Below are 15,871 nucleotides of genomic sequence, written 5' to 3'. Positions count from 1 at the left end.
TCTCTCTTGTTTCTTAACCTCCTTCTAGTGGCAGATGCCTACTGTTTGCTGGATGTGTACTCTGTCCTCTCCAACGACCCAGCATCCTTTGGGCTGCCAGCTGACCTGCGCAGCGTCTCCTCAAACCAATCAGAGAAAAGTGGAGACAAGAAGCAGAAGGAGAAACAGGCCAAGCAGAAGAAGCAGACTCTTGGCAGCGAGGTCAGGGGTCAATTGCCATTCTTTCATAACACTTGATATTATTGAGAGAAATTTCTTAATCTCATGTGGTTGCCATGAACATGGGGCTAATTAATAAAGTCACAAGGTTCCTAAAGGGTCAAAACACAGACAATGTATATAAAACGGAGGAAAAGAGAGCTATAATCAGGATAGGACATTTTATTAATAAATTAAGAATATATAAAAGCCAGAAAACATTTGCAGCTTAACCTGTTCTTGACATTGTGACGCTAAGTGTAATATGGTTGTATGGTCAGTGGAAACATTTCAGTTCAAACATGGAGATTACCTGAATTTCTAAAGAGTTTTAATTATAAAGAACTATTGTGCTAATACATTTACCATTTCTTAAGGAAGCAATAACCTTGAATCTTGTGAATGAATGTAGAAACCCTTAACTGAAGAACCTTGGTGTGAGCATCCAACCTGCAGGGAGGGACAATATGTGTTTGACCAAGACTCTCGAGCAGTCCCTATGACCTCCAGGGGTGCGGTTGTATAGCTCCCCCTGTGCTTTGACCTCCCAGCACTTTGGTGCAAGTGAAAAGAAAATCTCTCTGTGGGGATCAGTTAAGTATCACATTATTGTCTCTTGTCCATTTAGGAATTTGAGGGAGCTCAAAGGGTCAGTCCCCCTCGCTCTGACACAGAGAAAGACCTCCTGTGTGGCGAGAAGCCCTCAGAAGACTCGCCCCCTGTGCCCCCCCAGCAGTTACGGGTGGTGTGTGACAATATGTTGCAGGGCCTGGGGAGGTACCTGCGCTGTTTAGGAGTCGACGTGGTCATACTGGAGAACACTGATGATCACAGAGTAGCGGCAAAGGTGAGGTAGTAGACTGGACTGAGAATACTCAGGAAGAAGCTTAAAGAAGAGCTATGCAGGATTTTTACCTTAACTATACTACATTTTTACCTTAATTAAACAGCTTAAACAGTAATTGTGTTGGTTAAATAATTGATTTGCAACTTGTTACTGGGAGAATGGAGGTTCTCTGCCTTCCACCTAGCGTCTCTTGGCTGAAAACCAACCATGCAAGATCAGTGCCTCGTCTCGACGGCACCACAGCACAACCCGTAATCTCTTGTTTATGACAGATAACACAACACAAATATACATGTTGTAACACGTAAATGATAAATAATGTTATCCACTGCTCCATGGATTGCTTTCGCACCCGTCTTTGTTAAAAACAAATGCACATGGCCGGGAGGAGGGTTAGCAAAACAGCATAAAAGTGTCTAGACTTGCATAGTTCCTCTTTAAGTCATACAAAAATACTAAATGTTATGTATGACCGGTACAGAACAGACCAGTAGTGCTGTATTTATGCAATATGTTTACTTGTTTTGATGTGTGTTTGTTGTGTGTCAGTTAGCTCAAGCTGAAGGTCGTGTCATACTCACATGTGGGCAACCATTCCAAACTGTAAGTAGAAAATACGTAAGTCAATAATTTAAATTTGTGATGCATCTTGTATGTGCTCCTTGTTTGTTTCCATGTAATATACATGTATTACCTCTGTCCTCCTGTATTTCTAGTTGCGCTCCCAAGTTGGTGAGGGTCGCTGTCTATCCTTAGACTGTTCTGAAAAGGCCAGAGACCAAGCTGTTCGAGTCCTCAAGCACTTCAACATCCGGCCCACTCCCCGCGATATATTCAGCAGGTGCCAGGTAAGAAAATTGAAGCTTGTTCTAAATGTATTTATAAAATGAAGCTTGGTATGTATAGGATATAATGATATAGGCCCAACTGTATTATTCTTCTTACTACAATCGAGTCTGTGATTACCATTACCCGCACATGGGAAAATGTGCATGAGTAGAAGAGTAGAGCACAGTGAGGACAGAGAATGATGAAGTTCACCGTCAGTGCCCAAGTGTTCATTGAGACAAAACAGCCCAGCTTTAAAACAACATGAGGGTGAGACAGTGAAATCCAATCCAGGAAGTCCAGTCTGAGCAGCAGAATTTGAAGGAGTATCAGATGCCTAACATTGTTTACAATACTGTCAGATGGGATTTTTTTTGTCTTGAAAGTTATCACAGTGGTTATTATACCTTGCTTGTATTAATGTGAATGGCATGTGAATGAACAGCTTGTTGGATGTTGACGCATTGAGTGGCAACCACATCTCCAGTCATTTAAATGAGGAGGTGGCATTTTTTCCACACGGGGCTGACGTCGATCTAAACCCTGCCCGGGCAGATGATATCGGAAGGAGGGGGAGTGGGCTTGTCAATACCAGAATTTCAGAAGTCGATACCAATACCAGTGAATTTCCACCTTCCTCAATACTCATAAAAAATAAACAGAGCCCATGTACTTCTGAATTCACTAAATTCACTAGTTTCACATCAAACTTTCTTGTGTTTAAGCTCCACTGTGCTTCAACAACTTCTGAAATTGCACAAAATCTAAAGAGCAGGCAGCAACATAAAGTTAAGAACAGTGTTAAAATGGTAAATATGGCTCAACACAAACAGAAAGGCCTGTAGTCACTGCTTGTTACCGTTGTTCAACAACAGAACTGTTGTTCTCATCAATTCTCTTTCAGGATGTTTTCACACATACTGGTGCGAAAATGAAACATGTCTCATTTTTCAGCTCATATGATTTGCGTTCACACACATTTGTTTTCACTCTGGTCCAAACACTGCACCACTGGCAGAGCAGCGTCATGTTTCCATGATGACTGACCGGAGAAAGACGTGTGGCACGTCATGTTTACATGAACTCAAACTTGTGGCATACACTAGTTGAGGTCTGGCCGCATTCACATAACAAACGGAGCGTGAGTTCAGGTATTGGCGTATTTTTTGTTGGCATCGACTTGGTACCAAAGTACCGGTTCTCATGACAACCCTAGTGATATGTCAAACATATCACACACCATGTATTGTATTACATTTATGTTTTAGGCATTTAGCTGAACAGAAAAATGTTCAGTGAGAAAGAGGAAAAAGCTTAAGTTCCCATATCAGGGAGAAGTAGAAGCAACATAAATACCCATGCAGGCCTTGTGTGCGGTTATGAAGCAGTAATTTACTGTTTTATTTCCTGAATTGTGAGAACAAATTTTGTGGTGTATTGCGTAATCCTGAGTGAAAGAGGAAGAAATTAATATATCATAAAAAGGAAATTCAGAAGAGGACCTTAATTCCCTTGTATTGTAATAGTCTGTTTGGAGCATTGTCGGTGGGCCAGTGGACTTAGGTTAGAGGTGAGAGACTCGATATGCTGAACTCTGGCCACTCTTTACACAAGGAATGTCACTTATGTTTTGGGGAAGAAGCTGAAGCTAGTTTAGAAGGTGAGGCTACAAACACCTCATATAGTTTGGCTGACCTCCACATGCTCAGGAACCAAACTCTTGTATCGGGCCTGGGGTCTCCTTTCCCAGCTTTGTGGAGTGGAGTGAGATTCACATAAGCTGACAGGATGAAGAGCTCGAACATTTGGAAAGACATGTTGCATCTTGATGTCGAAGGTGGCCAGTTCAGGCGGTTAGGTTGTCTAATCAGTGGACCTCCTGGTTTCCTCCCTGTGGAGGTATTCTGGGCATGTCCAACTGGCAGGAGGTCGTGGGGCAGACCCCAGAGATGCTGGAGGGATTGCATATCCCATCTGGCCTGGGAGCGCCTCGGGACCCCCTGGAGGATCTGGAGGATGTGGCTGAAAAGAGTGGATGTCTGGGTTATGTTGCCTCGCCTGTTGCCACCACAAACTGGGCTTGTGCAAGTGTTGAAAATGGATGGATGAGGCATAAGTGACAGATGGGGAGGAGATTTAAACCTGAGATCTGCAGTGCAACACAAAGAGTTTAAAGGGAAATTTAACTTGGAAGAGAAATGAAACTTAATAGAATTTCACTTCCAAGTTTCCTCAAAGACCTTTCAGTATCATGTTCTTCTTTTTTCAATCACAGAAACATTGATGTTATCCATTACTTCCATAAAATAATGCATCATATGTATAATACATATGCCTAATTTCTTCATGATGTCATTTCAAGCCGGGAGCAGATGTTTGTTGTTTGTCAAATGTTGAATTTACGGCACCTGACCTGTGGAGATCTCCGCGGGTGGCTGTTTAGGGAAACCTGTGTGTGCTCTGACGGCCGTGTTTGTGTTTGTGTGTGGCGGCAGTGGTGGTCACCGAGAGGGGTATCTCTTTAGGACAGTTTCTAAACTTGGGTGTTCTGGTATGCACCTACCAAAAGGGCAGGGGGGCTTAAATGTGTCAAGATAGGCCACAGGGTACATTTGTGTCAGGCACAATACATTTAAAACCTGGACCACCTTGATGCTACCTCCTGTCTTGATGATATGATGCCACAAACACACACACACGTGCACAAACCCAAAATATCTGGCTGAAACAACCAGCGGCCATATGGTCACCCACCTACCTTCCCAGTTCATTGGTTACTCCTGACACCACTTCAAGGGGGAAGTAGCTTTGATATTTTATCACCAAAGGAAAGGCCAAATGTGACCTCTGAAATCGTACGGGTAGCATCTCTGCCTCAGATCTTTCCCATACTTCAGGCCCTAGACCTGAGAAAAACTTTTTATCTTCGGATGTGAGTAATTTGTTTACAATCTCAATCAGAGCGTGACCATCTGCTTCAAACAGGATGAATGGAAATGACTAACTGAAAAGGAGTCAAATATGTTAAACATTATTATCTAGAAGAATAATTTCTGTATATTCAAGGATCCAGATTGTACAAATGAGCTGCCTGATGAGTAAGTGTAAATAAAACACAATATGCAGTTTATACAAGTTTGAATAGAGGTATACAGTTTCTATTTTATATTAACATATTTCACTGAAACAGACAAAGTAGATTACTGGTTAATTCCAAATTAAGCTGGATGTATTTTGTGTGTGTAGGTGTGACTGACTGAGTGAGAGAAAGAGATTTTCACCCCGGGGGCTGCTCCACAGGCCACCCAGGCGAAGTTAACCCCTTTGTTAACTTGATTGTCGAGCTCTGTGATTAGCAATGGCTGGGTTAGTTTCTCTCCCTTTGTCTCTCCCTCATGCTTCTTACACAACTGATGAATGACATGAGGAAAGAGAAGTAAAAGAGAGAGAAAAAGACAGAGGAGAGGAGATTAACCGCAGACTTGTGTAGATGTGTGTAAAGAGTGCGCAGGGAAAGGGTTAAATGTTTGTCTCTGTGTATCAATAGGCCACACAGAGATTTTAGAGGCATAGGAATGTGTGTCCACCATGGAGACCCCAACAGTGGAGGGGAGATAGAGGGAGAGAGATGTATGTCCTTGTGTTCAGACTGCATACAGTACATGTGGTGAAAAAGGAAAAAACACACGACGACTCTTTAAGATTTAAAATCTCTGGTTTGGTGTTTGATAGTGTGAAAGAATTGATGATATAATGTGATATATAGTTATAATATTATTCTAGGCAGTAACTTTAAACTCATATCTGTCTGTAGGAAAACAGGACTTTGTTCTGTATGTTTAGAAAGGCCCATTCTACAGACAGGCATTACAAAATAGCCAAGGCTGTAAGTGCCGTAAGTGGTGTGTGTTATTGTCCTGTGCCGTTATTGTCCTGTGCCGTATAATATAAAAAAGTATAATACAAAATAAAATCAACATGGCAGTAGTTCCACATGGAATGAAAGGGAAAAACAGTAGAAAAACATTCATTATTTAAGAAGGAAAAAAGCAAATTGGCAGGAGAAACCAAAGATCACGAGAGGCCCTGCGATACAATATTAACGCAATACTTGTGTCTCGATACAATATTATTGCGATATTAAAAATATTGCAATATCCTGAGATACATTTAGATTTATTATCTTTTTTTCAACTGCAAATGATGTCCCAAAATTAAAACCTTGTTAACATCTGTTTTTTTCTAATAAGATAAACTTAGTCTGTTCAGATCTATACTTGGCATCCATATATCGATACAATATTGCCATGCAAATTATTGTGATACTATGCTGTAGCAATTTTTTCCCCCTACCCCAAATGAGTAGTTGGTAATGTGCTTTTAGATATATTCATATTGTTTTCTTTAATTTCATATCTAAATCCACCTGCTTCTTCTTTGTGGCCACATTTTATATAATTTTCAGGTGTTTTTGTGTTTCAAAATGAATCTGACACCTCATGAAGTCATGACATGTTCAAATAGCATACTCTTATGATTGTATTTTTTGGCTTTGTAATTTTTCTGCTAAGTAGAATTTGGCTGTGTCACAGTTTTACTTAGAATAACAGTGGATTTACATGGAAAGGATAGATCTGTCAATAGTTCATCCATAATATATCAATGTCTAAAACCTCCAAATGCCTTAAAATTCTATAAAGATAAAGTTCACTGTCGAGATGTTGATACACGTCACAGTATTTAACTTGGTCCTTAAATTTCATCTCTGTGAATTCCTGTGAGGGGGTAGGGTGAGAGGGTGGAGTTGGCAATTGGTCCATCACAGTTTAGTTTCCTTACTCAGCTATATTGTATCCTCACCACTAATGCCTGTCTATGGTTTCCATGCACGCATGCATACAAACACACACGCACACACGCGCACACACACGCGCGCACACACACACACAAACACACACACACTTCCGTTGGTTTCCATAGTTCCATCAGATGTCCCATACTGGCCTTTTATAGACATGTTGAGATAGCACAGATTGCCTGAGAGATAGACATGAAACCAAACACACACACACATACAGTGATGCGCACAAACGGTTCAAAGCCTAAAACTGACAAACACGCCGACACCACGTACAGAGTCACCTCAGCACCTTCACACACACACACCAAGCACTTGAGAGCACATAGACTCGATCACAGAAGCGCGCACACACACACACACACTCTGTCATAGACATTACTGCAGCAAAAACGCTGGTTCCCACGCACCAGACGACTGGGGAAGTGAAAACAAGAGCAACAGGAACCGCCACACCGTGAGAGGGAGGGGTGGGAGAGACGTCGGGCCAGGGAGAGGAAAAGGGGAGGGAGGAAGGGAGAGAAGTGAGAACAGAGGTGATGGCAAGGAGGTAAAAACAGACGAGGGAGAGAAAGTGAACATTGACAGAAATGTAAAAGGAACAAGTGAGCCATGATGGAGAGAAAGATTGAAATAACATGGATTAGTTGAGACAGTATTACAGAAACTGTGTGAGGAGGGTGAGGGGAGGGGGAAGGGGGGGTCAGAAATAATCAGTTTGTGTGCAAGTGAGTTGAGTGTTTGCTGAGTGAGGAAGAGTGAGAGGAAGAGAGAGTGTCTGAGAAAGGTGGTATTGAAGGAGGGTGGGGGAGCGACGATAGAAAGACTTGTTGTCTGTCCTTTGATCTACAAAGAGAGCCGCGGGCTGAGAAACAGGAGGAATGTGAGAGGTTGAGACACGTTTAGAGTTACCGTTCATCTGGCTATGTGTGAATACGTGTGTGTATATTTGTCCACGTGCGAGTGCACGATTGCGTTACTCTCCGCTAAAGGACGTATGTGTTAAAAACTTCACCAGCAAACAGCCACTGGCACTTGTTCTCACACCTTAACTCATAGTCGTCGTTGCTGCTCTTTTTTTTTAAAAACACGAACAGCTTTTGTCAGTACTACAGCCACCACAAATACAGTGTTGTGTCGCGCTTTGGTCACACGCAAGCTGTGAAATTGTCACATTTTTATTATTTATTGTTGTAGTGTGTTTGTTTTTTTGTGTTTGAGCACCGCGGCTCCATCTGAATCTGACGTCTGTGTGTGTGTGTGTGTGTGTGTGTGTGTGTGTGAACCGTTCTTGTTGCACGGTGACAAAAACAGGGGTCGAAATTTGTGCGTCCCGCCTATTTCCCACTCTCCCTCCCCTCTCCGGAGAGACTAGCGACAGCAAGAGAGGGAAGGAGGCCACGGTGGGGAGGAGGGGAGGAGGAGGAGGGGGTGGGGGGCATTCCATAGGCACGCCAAGACATTCCGAGGGAAACCATCCCAAATATTTCCCACTGTGTGTAGCGAGGGCTCCGCGTCTCCTGTTACTCGCGCACACAGACGCAGTTTGAGAAAGTGCTAAAAGTGAACACACACACACACTGGGAGAAAGTGCTGCTCACACATAACACATGTCACTCTCACAGCTACTCTTTTTGGCGCTAATACATGTAGATAGTTAGTGAGAGCTGCTATGAGCGACCTGATGGGCTGGCAGCTCCCTGTATGTCCGTCCGTCTCCGGGGGCGACGTGCTGTCTGATTCTCTGTCCATCAGTCTGTCTGTAGAGGAGACAGATCAGGAAAAGCCATTGTGATCGTTGTTGTGCCATTCCAGTGTATTAGTTTCATCATGTGTAAGAGGGCAAGTAAGACATGACCACAAACATTAAGGCTCCACAAAGCCACCCGGGGTGTTGTGTTTTCTCCATGGTGACGAGTCATTCATCAGTGATATGAAATCCTGTGAGCTTCACTGGAAAGCGGTGCGATTCATAAGGAAGTCATTGAAAGGAGAACAATGGTTCATAGTCTAATGTATGAGTAAATATCAGTCACATTTATTATGATATGTGCAGATGTATTGGTTTTGTGTGTGGGAAAATAAAGTAATTATTAAGGCTAATTAGTATGGTTGGATTTAGTAACAATGCAAATATTTTCTAATATACTATACATACTTTGTGATATGGTGAGATGTTATTTACATTATATAAAACAATCAAACTCCATTATTCTAGATCCTCATAAAAGAAAATCTCCAGGAATTTTGTGCTTTTTACAACTTGACAGCAGATTTATAGTGGAATTACATTAGTTTTATACCATCAGAATTTAAGTTGATAAATGGAAACACAATGTTTGTTTTCATATTAATCAGAAGTAAGCGATCCGGTCGTTTTGGCTAACTTCCTGTCAGCAGATGGAGTTAGCAGTCCCCGCCCTCGTCCCTACGTCACCACATTTACGCGCATCCCTTGGCTGCACACACAGAGAGGACCGCCCCTTTATGCCGTTCTCTCTCCTCATTGGATAAAAGTTGTAGGATACAAGGAAAGTTTTCTCCTCGGCTTACAGCAGAGCAGAGTGACTGACAGACCCGTGTTTCAGACCAAACACTCTATATAAGTGATTGCTGTCGGAAGATATAACTATTTAAGACTTATATTAACACAAACATTCCGCTTACTTCTGCTTTAATGATGATATTGTATTGTTATTTATAGATTGGCCTATACAAAGCTCTGTTTCATCTTCAAGCACTACAATAGCTAGAATGTGAAGTTCTACAGATTGCTCATGCATTAAAATAATAAATAATCTCTGTGCGACATTTGAGCTACAGCTGATGAATGTGACTTGTAGCCTATCCTCAGTGTCACATTTGTGTGAAGCATTTTTGTTTTTTAGGAATTTCTTTTCCCCCTTTTTTTTCTTTCTTTTTTTTTTTGCCCGGCGGTGAGAAAATCCCTCAGAACCCAACAGCTCCTAACCTGTGGGATGTGTCTTAAGTGTCCCTGACTCATTTTGAAGTCAGTTCTCATGGCTGTCTGAGCAGACACAATAGCAGATACACATACACACTAATGGTTAGATAAGGAGGAAGATGAGCCATCACTCACCAAGTGTCTGCCATATAAAAAAAAATCTCTCCTGCCCCCTTTTCCCACAGTCAAGTTGGCCCCGGGGATAAAATGGCAATGCAATGACACCTGTGTGTGCGGGTACATGCATGATATGCATCTGTGTGCGTGTGTGTGTGAGAAACTATAGTTGGTCAAACTGTGCTTAGGTGAAAAGATGAATGTGCTAATGGGTTGTTCATTAGGACATTTAACACTAATTAAAAACATGCTTGTTTTGCATGGGTGAGCTATGTGACACAGTGCAGGTGTTCTGTGTGTTGTGACACGGACTTACTTGTGTTTTAAGGCCAAGCGATTCAGTTGAATAAACAGGCGACATCCGTCTTTCGGTCATATAATTCTTTTCCCGTGGCGTAGTTGGTGTGAAACCAGACTCAGAAATAAAGGTCATTGTCAGCACCTGTATATTTAAACATAAAAATCCACAAAACAATCTCTTAACTTGTTCGTTTGCCAGCCACCCACAGCAAACCCTCAAAGAACTTGCATATAAATGTCACTGTGGTTGGAAAATCGTCAACATACCGTAACTTCTTTTTATTTTATTTAGCATGTGACTCTTGTTTGCATGACTTTATTTCTCCTCTACTCTTTGCCTTACCACCACACCACTCTTATTTGTTCCTCCTTCGTTGTATATACATACATCAAATACTCGACCAACTCAGAAGAAGTAGATGGGGGAAGGTATGATTCAAATCAAACGCACATTTTTTGTTAATCACTGATGACAGAAATTTAAACATCAAATGTTATTTGTCAGGGTTCATGTGCAAAACAATTTTACTGTCAAACAAAAGGAGGAGATTTAGATGGGGGCTATTTTCCATCTGCTGCCTCTTGGCAGGTACTCAATGTGTTATATCATGGGCCTTTACTTAATTTGTATGCATACCGCAGTTTATGCATGCCTTCTTAGACATACACGAAGACACAATTGTATGCAAGTGTCCGCATGCTACAGTAACACAGTATTGTTTAAAAGCTCCTCAGCTGTGCGTCACCTTCCCTAATCGCTCTGTTCCAGTTTCCCCTCTTTTGCTCCCCAAGATTTCTTTCTTTGGGATCCTTCTGTGTATCAGTTTCTCCTTCTCACCCTCTATGTGGCCCTCTCGCTCTCCATCTCCCCTGCTCTCCCTCACCCACAGTTCTCACCCTGCCTCCCTGCTCCGCTCCACTCCCAGTCTCACTCTCCGTTTCAGATTAGCCAAGGCGAGGAATCCGGTGCAGCCGGCAGCTGGAATGTCCTGTTTGTCTTGCTCTGTTTTGTGTGTGTGTCCGTGTGTGTCCGTGTGTGTGTGTGTGTGTGTGTGTGTGTGTGTGTCCGTGTGTGTGTGTGTGTGTGAAGTTGGTGAGGCTGGTGCTGCTTTTTGATGTGTTCCATTGTCTGAGAGCCAAGCTGCTTCCTGCCCCTGCTTTCCCCAAAAGCCTGAGAGAAACCGAGAGGAAGAAAGAGAAGGGAGAGAAATTGCAACACTACATGACAGTGACAGGTTGATACGGACAGAAAGGGAATCAAGAAGGTGGATTAAGAAAAGCTGAATGACAGGAGGAGATGGAGGGAGATGGCTCGGAGGAGAAGGATAAGACAGGAAGTGATGGAGGGATGGAAACGGGAGGAGAGAGTTAGAGAGGGGAGGAAGAGAGGTGAGAAGGAAGGAGGGAGAGCTTCAATAGGGCTTTTCCTCCAAACACCAATACAATGAAGTAGTGCGTAATTTCCCATGTCCCCCACACCCACACACACACACACAAACAAAGTTTCTCATAGGCTACATAGCTTTATTCTCTATTTTCTCCTATTGGCAGTTACACTGGGGTCATGCTCATTGCTCCCTCATGATGACTCTGAGGTCTACGTGTGGTCTGACACTGAGGAGTCGGACAGTACAGTCAATACAGATATGACAGGATGAGAATGCATTGAATTATGGGGAAGAAGAAGCGAAACAAAAGCGATAAAGAAGATATGGGAGAGGAAAAGGATGTCTGCGAGCAGTGAGAAATGGAGGAGCAGTTGCAGAATAAGAAAATGCCAAACGGGAGAAAATAGCTCAAAATGCCATCCGACTGCGCGTTGTGTATATGATCTGTTTTCCTGTGAAACTGTGGACGTGCATAAATCATTCAACATGTGTTTTTGTGTGTGTGTGTGTGTGTGTGTGTGTGTGTGTGTGTGTGTGTGTGTGTGTGTGTGTGTGTGTGTGTGTGTGTGTGTGTGTGTGTGTGTGTGTGTGTGTGTGTGTGCGTGTGCGATTTGCTGGCCGGTGGAGGGGTTTTGACGGGGCAGAGCAGAGCATTCCTGCTGGGTGGTGATGTCATGAGAACTAGCTCTCCGCTCGCAGACAGACAGCCCTGTTTATGTTCCCCTCCAGAGGAGAAACCACACTGTGTGTCTGAGCGTGTGTGTGTGAGAGAGAGAGAGAGAGAGAGAGAGAGCATGAATGTGTGTGTGTGTGTGTGTGTGTGTGTGTGTGTCTCTCTCGCTCTCTCACTCTGTGTCTGACTGCGTTATTGGCTCATGGGGGAGGTGGGGAAGCCGAGAGGCACTCGAGAGGGTCTACTTTCCCCTGCCGCTCAGGGAGAGGGAACCACTTACTGATGCCTTCCTCTCTAACACACACACAGAAAGAGGAAGTTTCTCATGTTTTGCAGAGCACAGTAGCTCCACAGCCAGACTGCGCTGCTTTGAGTGATTGCCCTCTGCTTCTAAATAGTCTCCTAAGGGAGGCAGAATTCTTTGCTGTATAATAACAAAGCTTGGGTCAGCTAATGACAACAGAACCACACAGAAAGCAGATATTTAGCCATTAAAAGTGCATTATTGTTCACTTCATTGTATTACATTAAGATTTATGCGTTTCTTTGGTCCATGCGCCAAGCTAAATCACAATTGGGACATGCTGAGAGCTTAACTACACAAAACAAACTGCAAAACTAGGTCAAAGTTTTGTTGATTATGAATTTGAAAGTATTTCAGGACAATTTAGTTAAACTGGCCTGTAGATATAAATCAATTTACTGAGGGTATCCGCAACTTTTGCTTTCATTAATAAAATGCAAATCCGTTAGGTAACTTTACTGAAATACTGTGAGAACCAGTCCCTAACAATTGTGTTTTCATCTTCCAGATACTGCTGGTATGACTGTCTTTGTGTCTGTGGTCATGGTATAATGGTTTCCCTTGCAACAGTGAAATGTGATCTTCGGTCTTTGCAGCTTAGTGAATCATACATCATTCTCCCACACTCAACGCGCAGTGCAATGCAGCAAACCCTCAAAGCTCAAGCTCTGCCTGCGCCGCCGCCGCCGCACACAGCTTGGATGAGAAAGAGCTCTCGTCAGAAAGCTAATACCTGCTGCCAGTGAGAAAAAAAAACAGGCTGCCAGTGAGTTTTAGGGGTTGTTAATATCACAACTCCGTGGCACATGGGCCCACTTAAGAAGTCACTTGGGTACCTCTTTCACATGCAGTCATGCTTTTGATGCAGCCACCCTCGCTCACATGTGATACTGGAAAGTGGGTCCTTCAGGAGAGTCCCTTTACCTTCTGTTTTAAGTCTTAGGTCTTCAAATTTAATGTGACGTTTGTAGGTTTTAATTCCACACAATCGAACTGCACCGTAGCACCCAAGGAAAGATGGCCGTCGTGTTAATGGCTAGTTTTTCCACACTTTAGGACACCGCCATGAGCTCTGGCAGACATTTGATAATATCTGAGAAGAAGTGTGACTTAGGCATCCTAGGTTTCTGCTTATAATAACAGAGTCCCCCATGGCATGAAGGAGCTCCAGGCAGCAAATCATATTATCCCTCTCTGCTGTTGCTTTGCTAATGTTAGGTTACTGACTGCATAATTTTAGCTACCTTTCAGCTCATGATTGCTGACTCTGCATGATGAATGTGTGTGGTCTGTTGTCTGTGCTTAGAGTCACATAAGAGTAGGGGTATTGAAATTCTTTGGCTGTTTGTGTTTTCCTTCGTCCTGTTTATAGTTTTGGACCTGTAAAAGATTAAAAAAGAAAAATCTTACAAAAGGTGAATGAATGCTCTGTACGTGGTGTTTCGATATAGAATAGGTAGAACTAATAGCAGATGTATGATTTGATTGTAGTGTAGATCCTGCTCCACATCTACTCCAGTGCCCTGAGAGTTTTAGCTCCAGCCAGCAGTAAACAACTGATTTACACCTTCAGTGTCGTGTGAATGTGGTTAACGCAGCTGATAAGACAGAAACCAACAAGACTGGGAACCACTGACCTATATATCTTTACAACAATAACCCTGTCCATTGTGGGCCGAGTTGTTTTTTCATTTTCGACACCCCTGTTTATGCACACACTGTTTAGGGCAAGCTTGTGAGTGTGTGTATGTGTGTGCACTGCAGTTTCCGAGAATGAGTTGTGTCAACAATTATATTTAAACCTCAAGGAGACAGAGATAATAGATGGTAACCCCCCACATAGTCTGTGGTTTGAGAACTCCACCACTGTACTTTGTGTGTACATGCATGTGTGTTGTGTTTGGAAGTTTCTCCACTGATGTATTGCCGTCTTTTTTTTCTCTCTCTCTCTCTCAGAATGAATTTCTCAGAATGTGTGAATGGCGTGGTTTTGGCTACATGTTTTCCCAATTTATGTCTGAAGTGTCGTTCTGTACGTTGTGTGAACATGCTTTAAATATCTGGTCTGCGTTCATGTTCTCTGCTTGTATGTACATGTGTAGGTCTTGGGAATGTGACACCAGCTCAGCCTTAAAACCTTAAAGTATGTCTTGCAATGGTTCTTCCCAAAGCCTTCAGTGTGCGTGATGTGATGCTATCAGGAGGTTAGAAGTCTGTTTGCTTTGGGAGCTCCAGGCTTGGCGGGCACACACACACTTTTTGTGTTTTGTTCTCTCCGTCTCCTCTGTTACCCACAGAGTCAGATTAAAGTGAAAGTTTTTGTGGGATGGGAATGGTCACAGGCAGACCCCCCCCCCCACTACAGCCCCAGGGAGCAAAGAGGTAGAAAGCTGGAGAGGTCAGCCCGCTTGGCCTGGGAAAAGCCTGAAAGAGCAAAGGGGAGGGTCAGTGTAGATAGATAGAGGGTAGATGGATTGATAGCAATTGGAAAGAAGAGAATGGATCAAGGACTAGGGAGAAGCGATATATGACAAACAAGCAAAGCAACAGCACTGAGCAGTATTGAAATAGACGGGAGGTTGGTCCAGTGTCGGAGAAATCAGACATAAATAGACAGAGTCATAGAGAAATACTAAGTTTGGGGGAAAGATACAGGGAGATAAAATGAGAGTAAAGGCCAAGAATTGGCGACTGAGAGGCATGCGGGATATAAATGGAATGGAAAATTAGACCAGCAGTAGGTAAAAAAAAAAAAAGACGATGATGCGCTACACACGTCTTTCCCCATTTCCTCCCTCCTCCTCTTTAAGGCCAAGGAAAACCAGCATCTAATGTTTCTCATAGGAACCTCATCCCAACTCATGACATGACATGTGACAAGTGTGTTTCTATGTATATGTACATCTATGCCCAGTGGAGGGACTCACATCTCATCCCACATTATAAGACTAATGGTCCCATCTGTAAGACTGTGGCACATGAAAAATAAATAATGAACTAACCCTAAATAGACAACTTTATTTTATAAAACAAAGTTTTAAAAAAATAATGAAAAGTGAAGAATATTGGGCCACTTAGAAAAACAATTGTGTTAACTCAGTATTTGTTTTTATTAAGGAGCTTCGCTGTTTACATCAATTTCAGTCTGTGAGTGTTTGACACTTGTATTAAGTCATCTAAGTCACTGTTCTTACGTTTTTGAATGCCAGCCATTCCTGTCACCTCGTTCCTGAACTTGTGCAAACTTTCATTCTGAGCTCCTGTGTTTGTATGTGAGCTTTTAGAGGTGCGTGGTTGTGGGTGTGACTGGGTGTGTGATAATGTAGTATTAGTGTGCAATTTGGGTGTGGGTGTTTGTGGTTGAGGGTGTAGCCTTTTTTTGTGTGGGACACT

The 15,871-nt window shown here is 42.8% G+C and overlaps 1 protein-coding gene across 1 annotated transcript in view; it reads left to right on the top strand.

Moving 5' to 3' along the window:
• Positions 1 to 15,871, top strand: part of exd3 (exonuclease 3'-5' domain containing 3) — a 39,138-nt gene that overhangs the window by 9,991 nt on the left and 13,276 nt on the right. Inside the window, exons 16-19 of the mRNA XM_085793745.1 lie at positions 29 to 201; positions 827 to 1,045; positions 1,595 to 1,648; positions 1,762 to 1,893. Coding sequence (XP_085649871.1) covers positions 29 to 201; positions 827 to 1,045; positions 1,595 to 1,648; positions 1,762 to 1,893 — 578 coding nt within the window. The remainder of the gene's footprint in view (positions 1 to 28; positions 202 to 826; positions 1,046 to 1,594; positions 1,649 to 1,761; positions 1,894 to 15,871) is intronic.

The sequence above is a fragment of the Trachurus japonicus genome, chromosome 12, assembly GCF_045865225.1.
Source record: "Trachurus japonicus isolate A0001 chromosome 12, Traja_1.0".
In the NCBI taxonomy this organism is placed as follows: Eukaryota; Metazoa; Chordata; class Actinopteri; order Carangiformes; family Carangidae; genus Trachurus; species Trachurus japonicus.
This window is presented reverse-complemented; position numbering and strand designations above follow the sequence as displayed.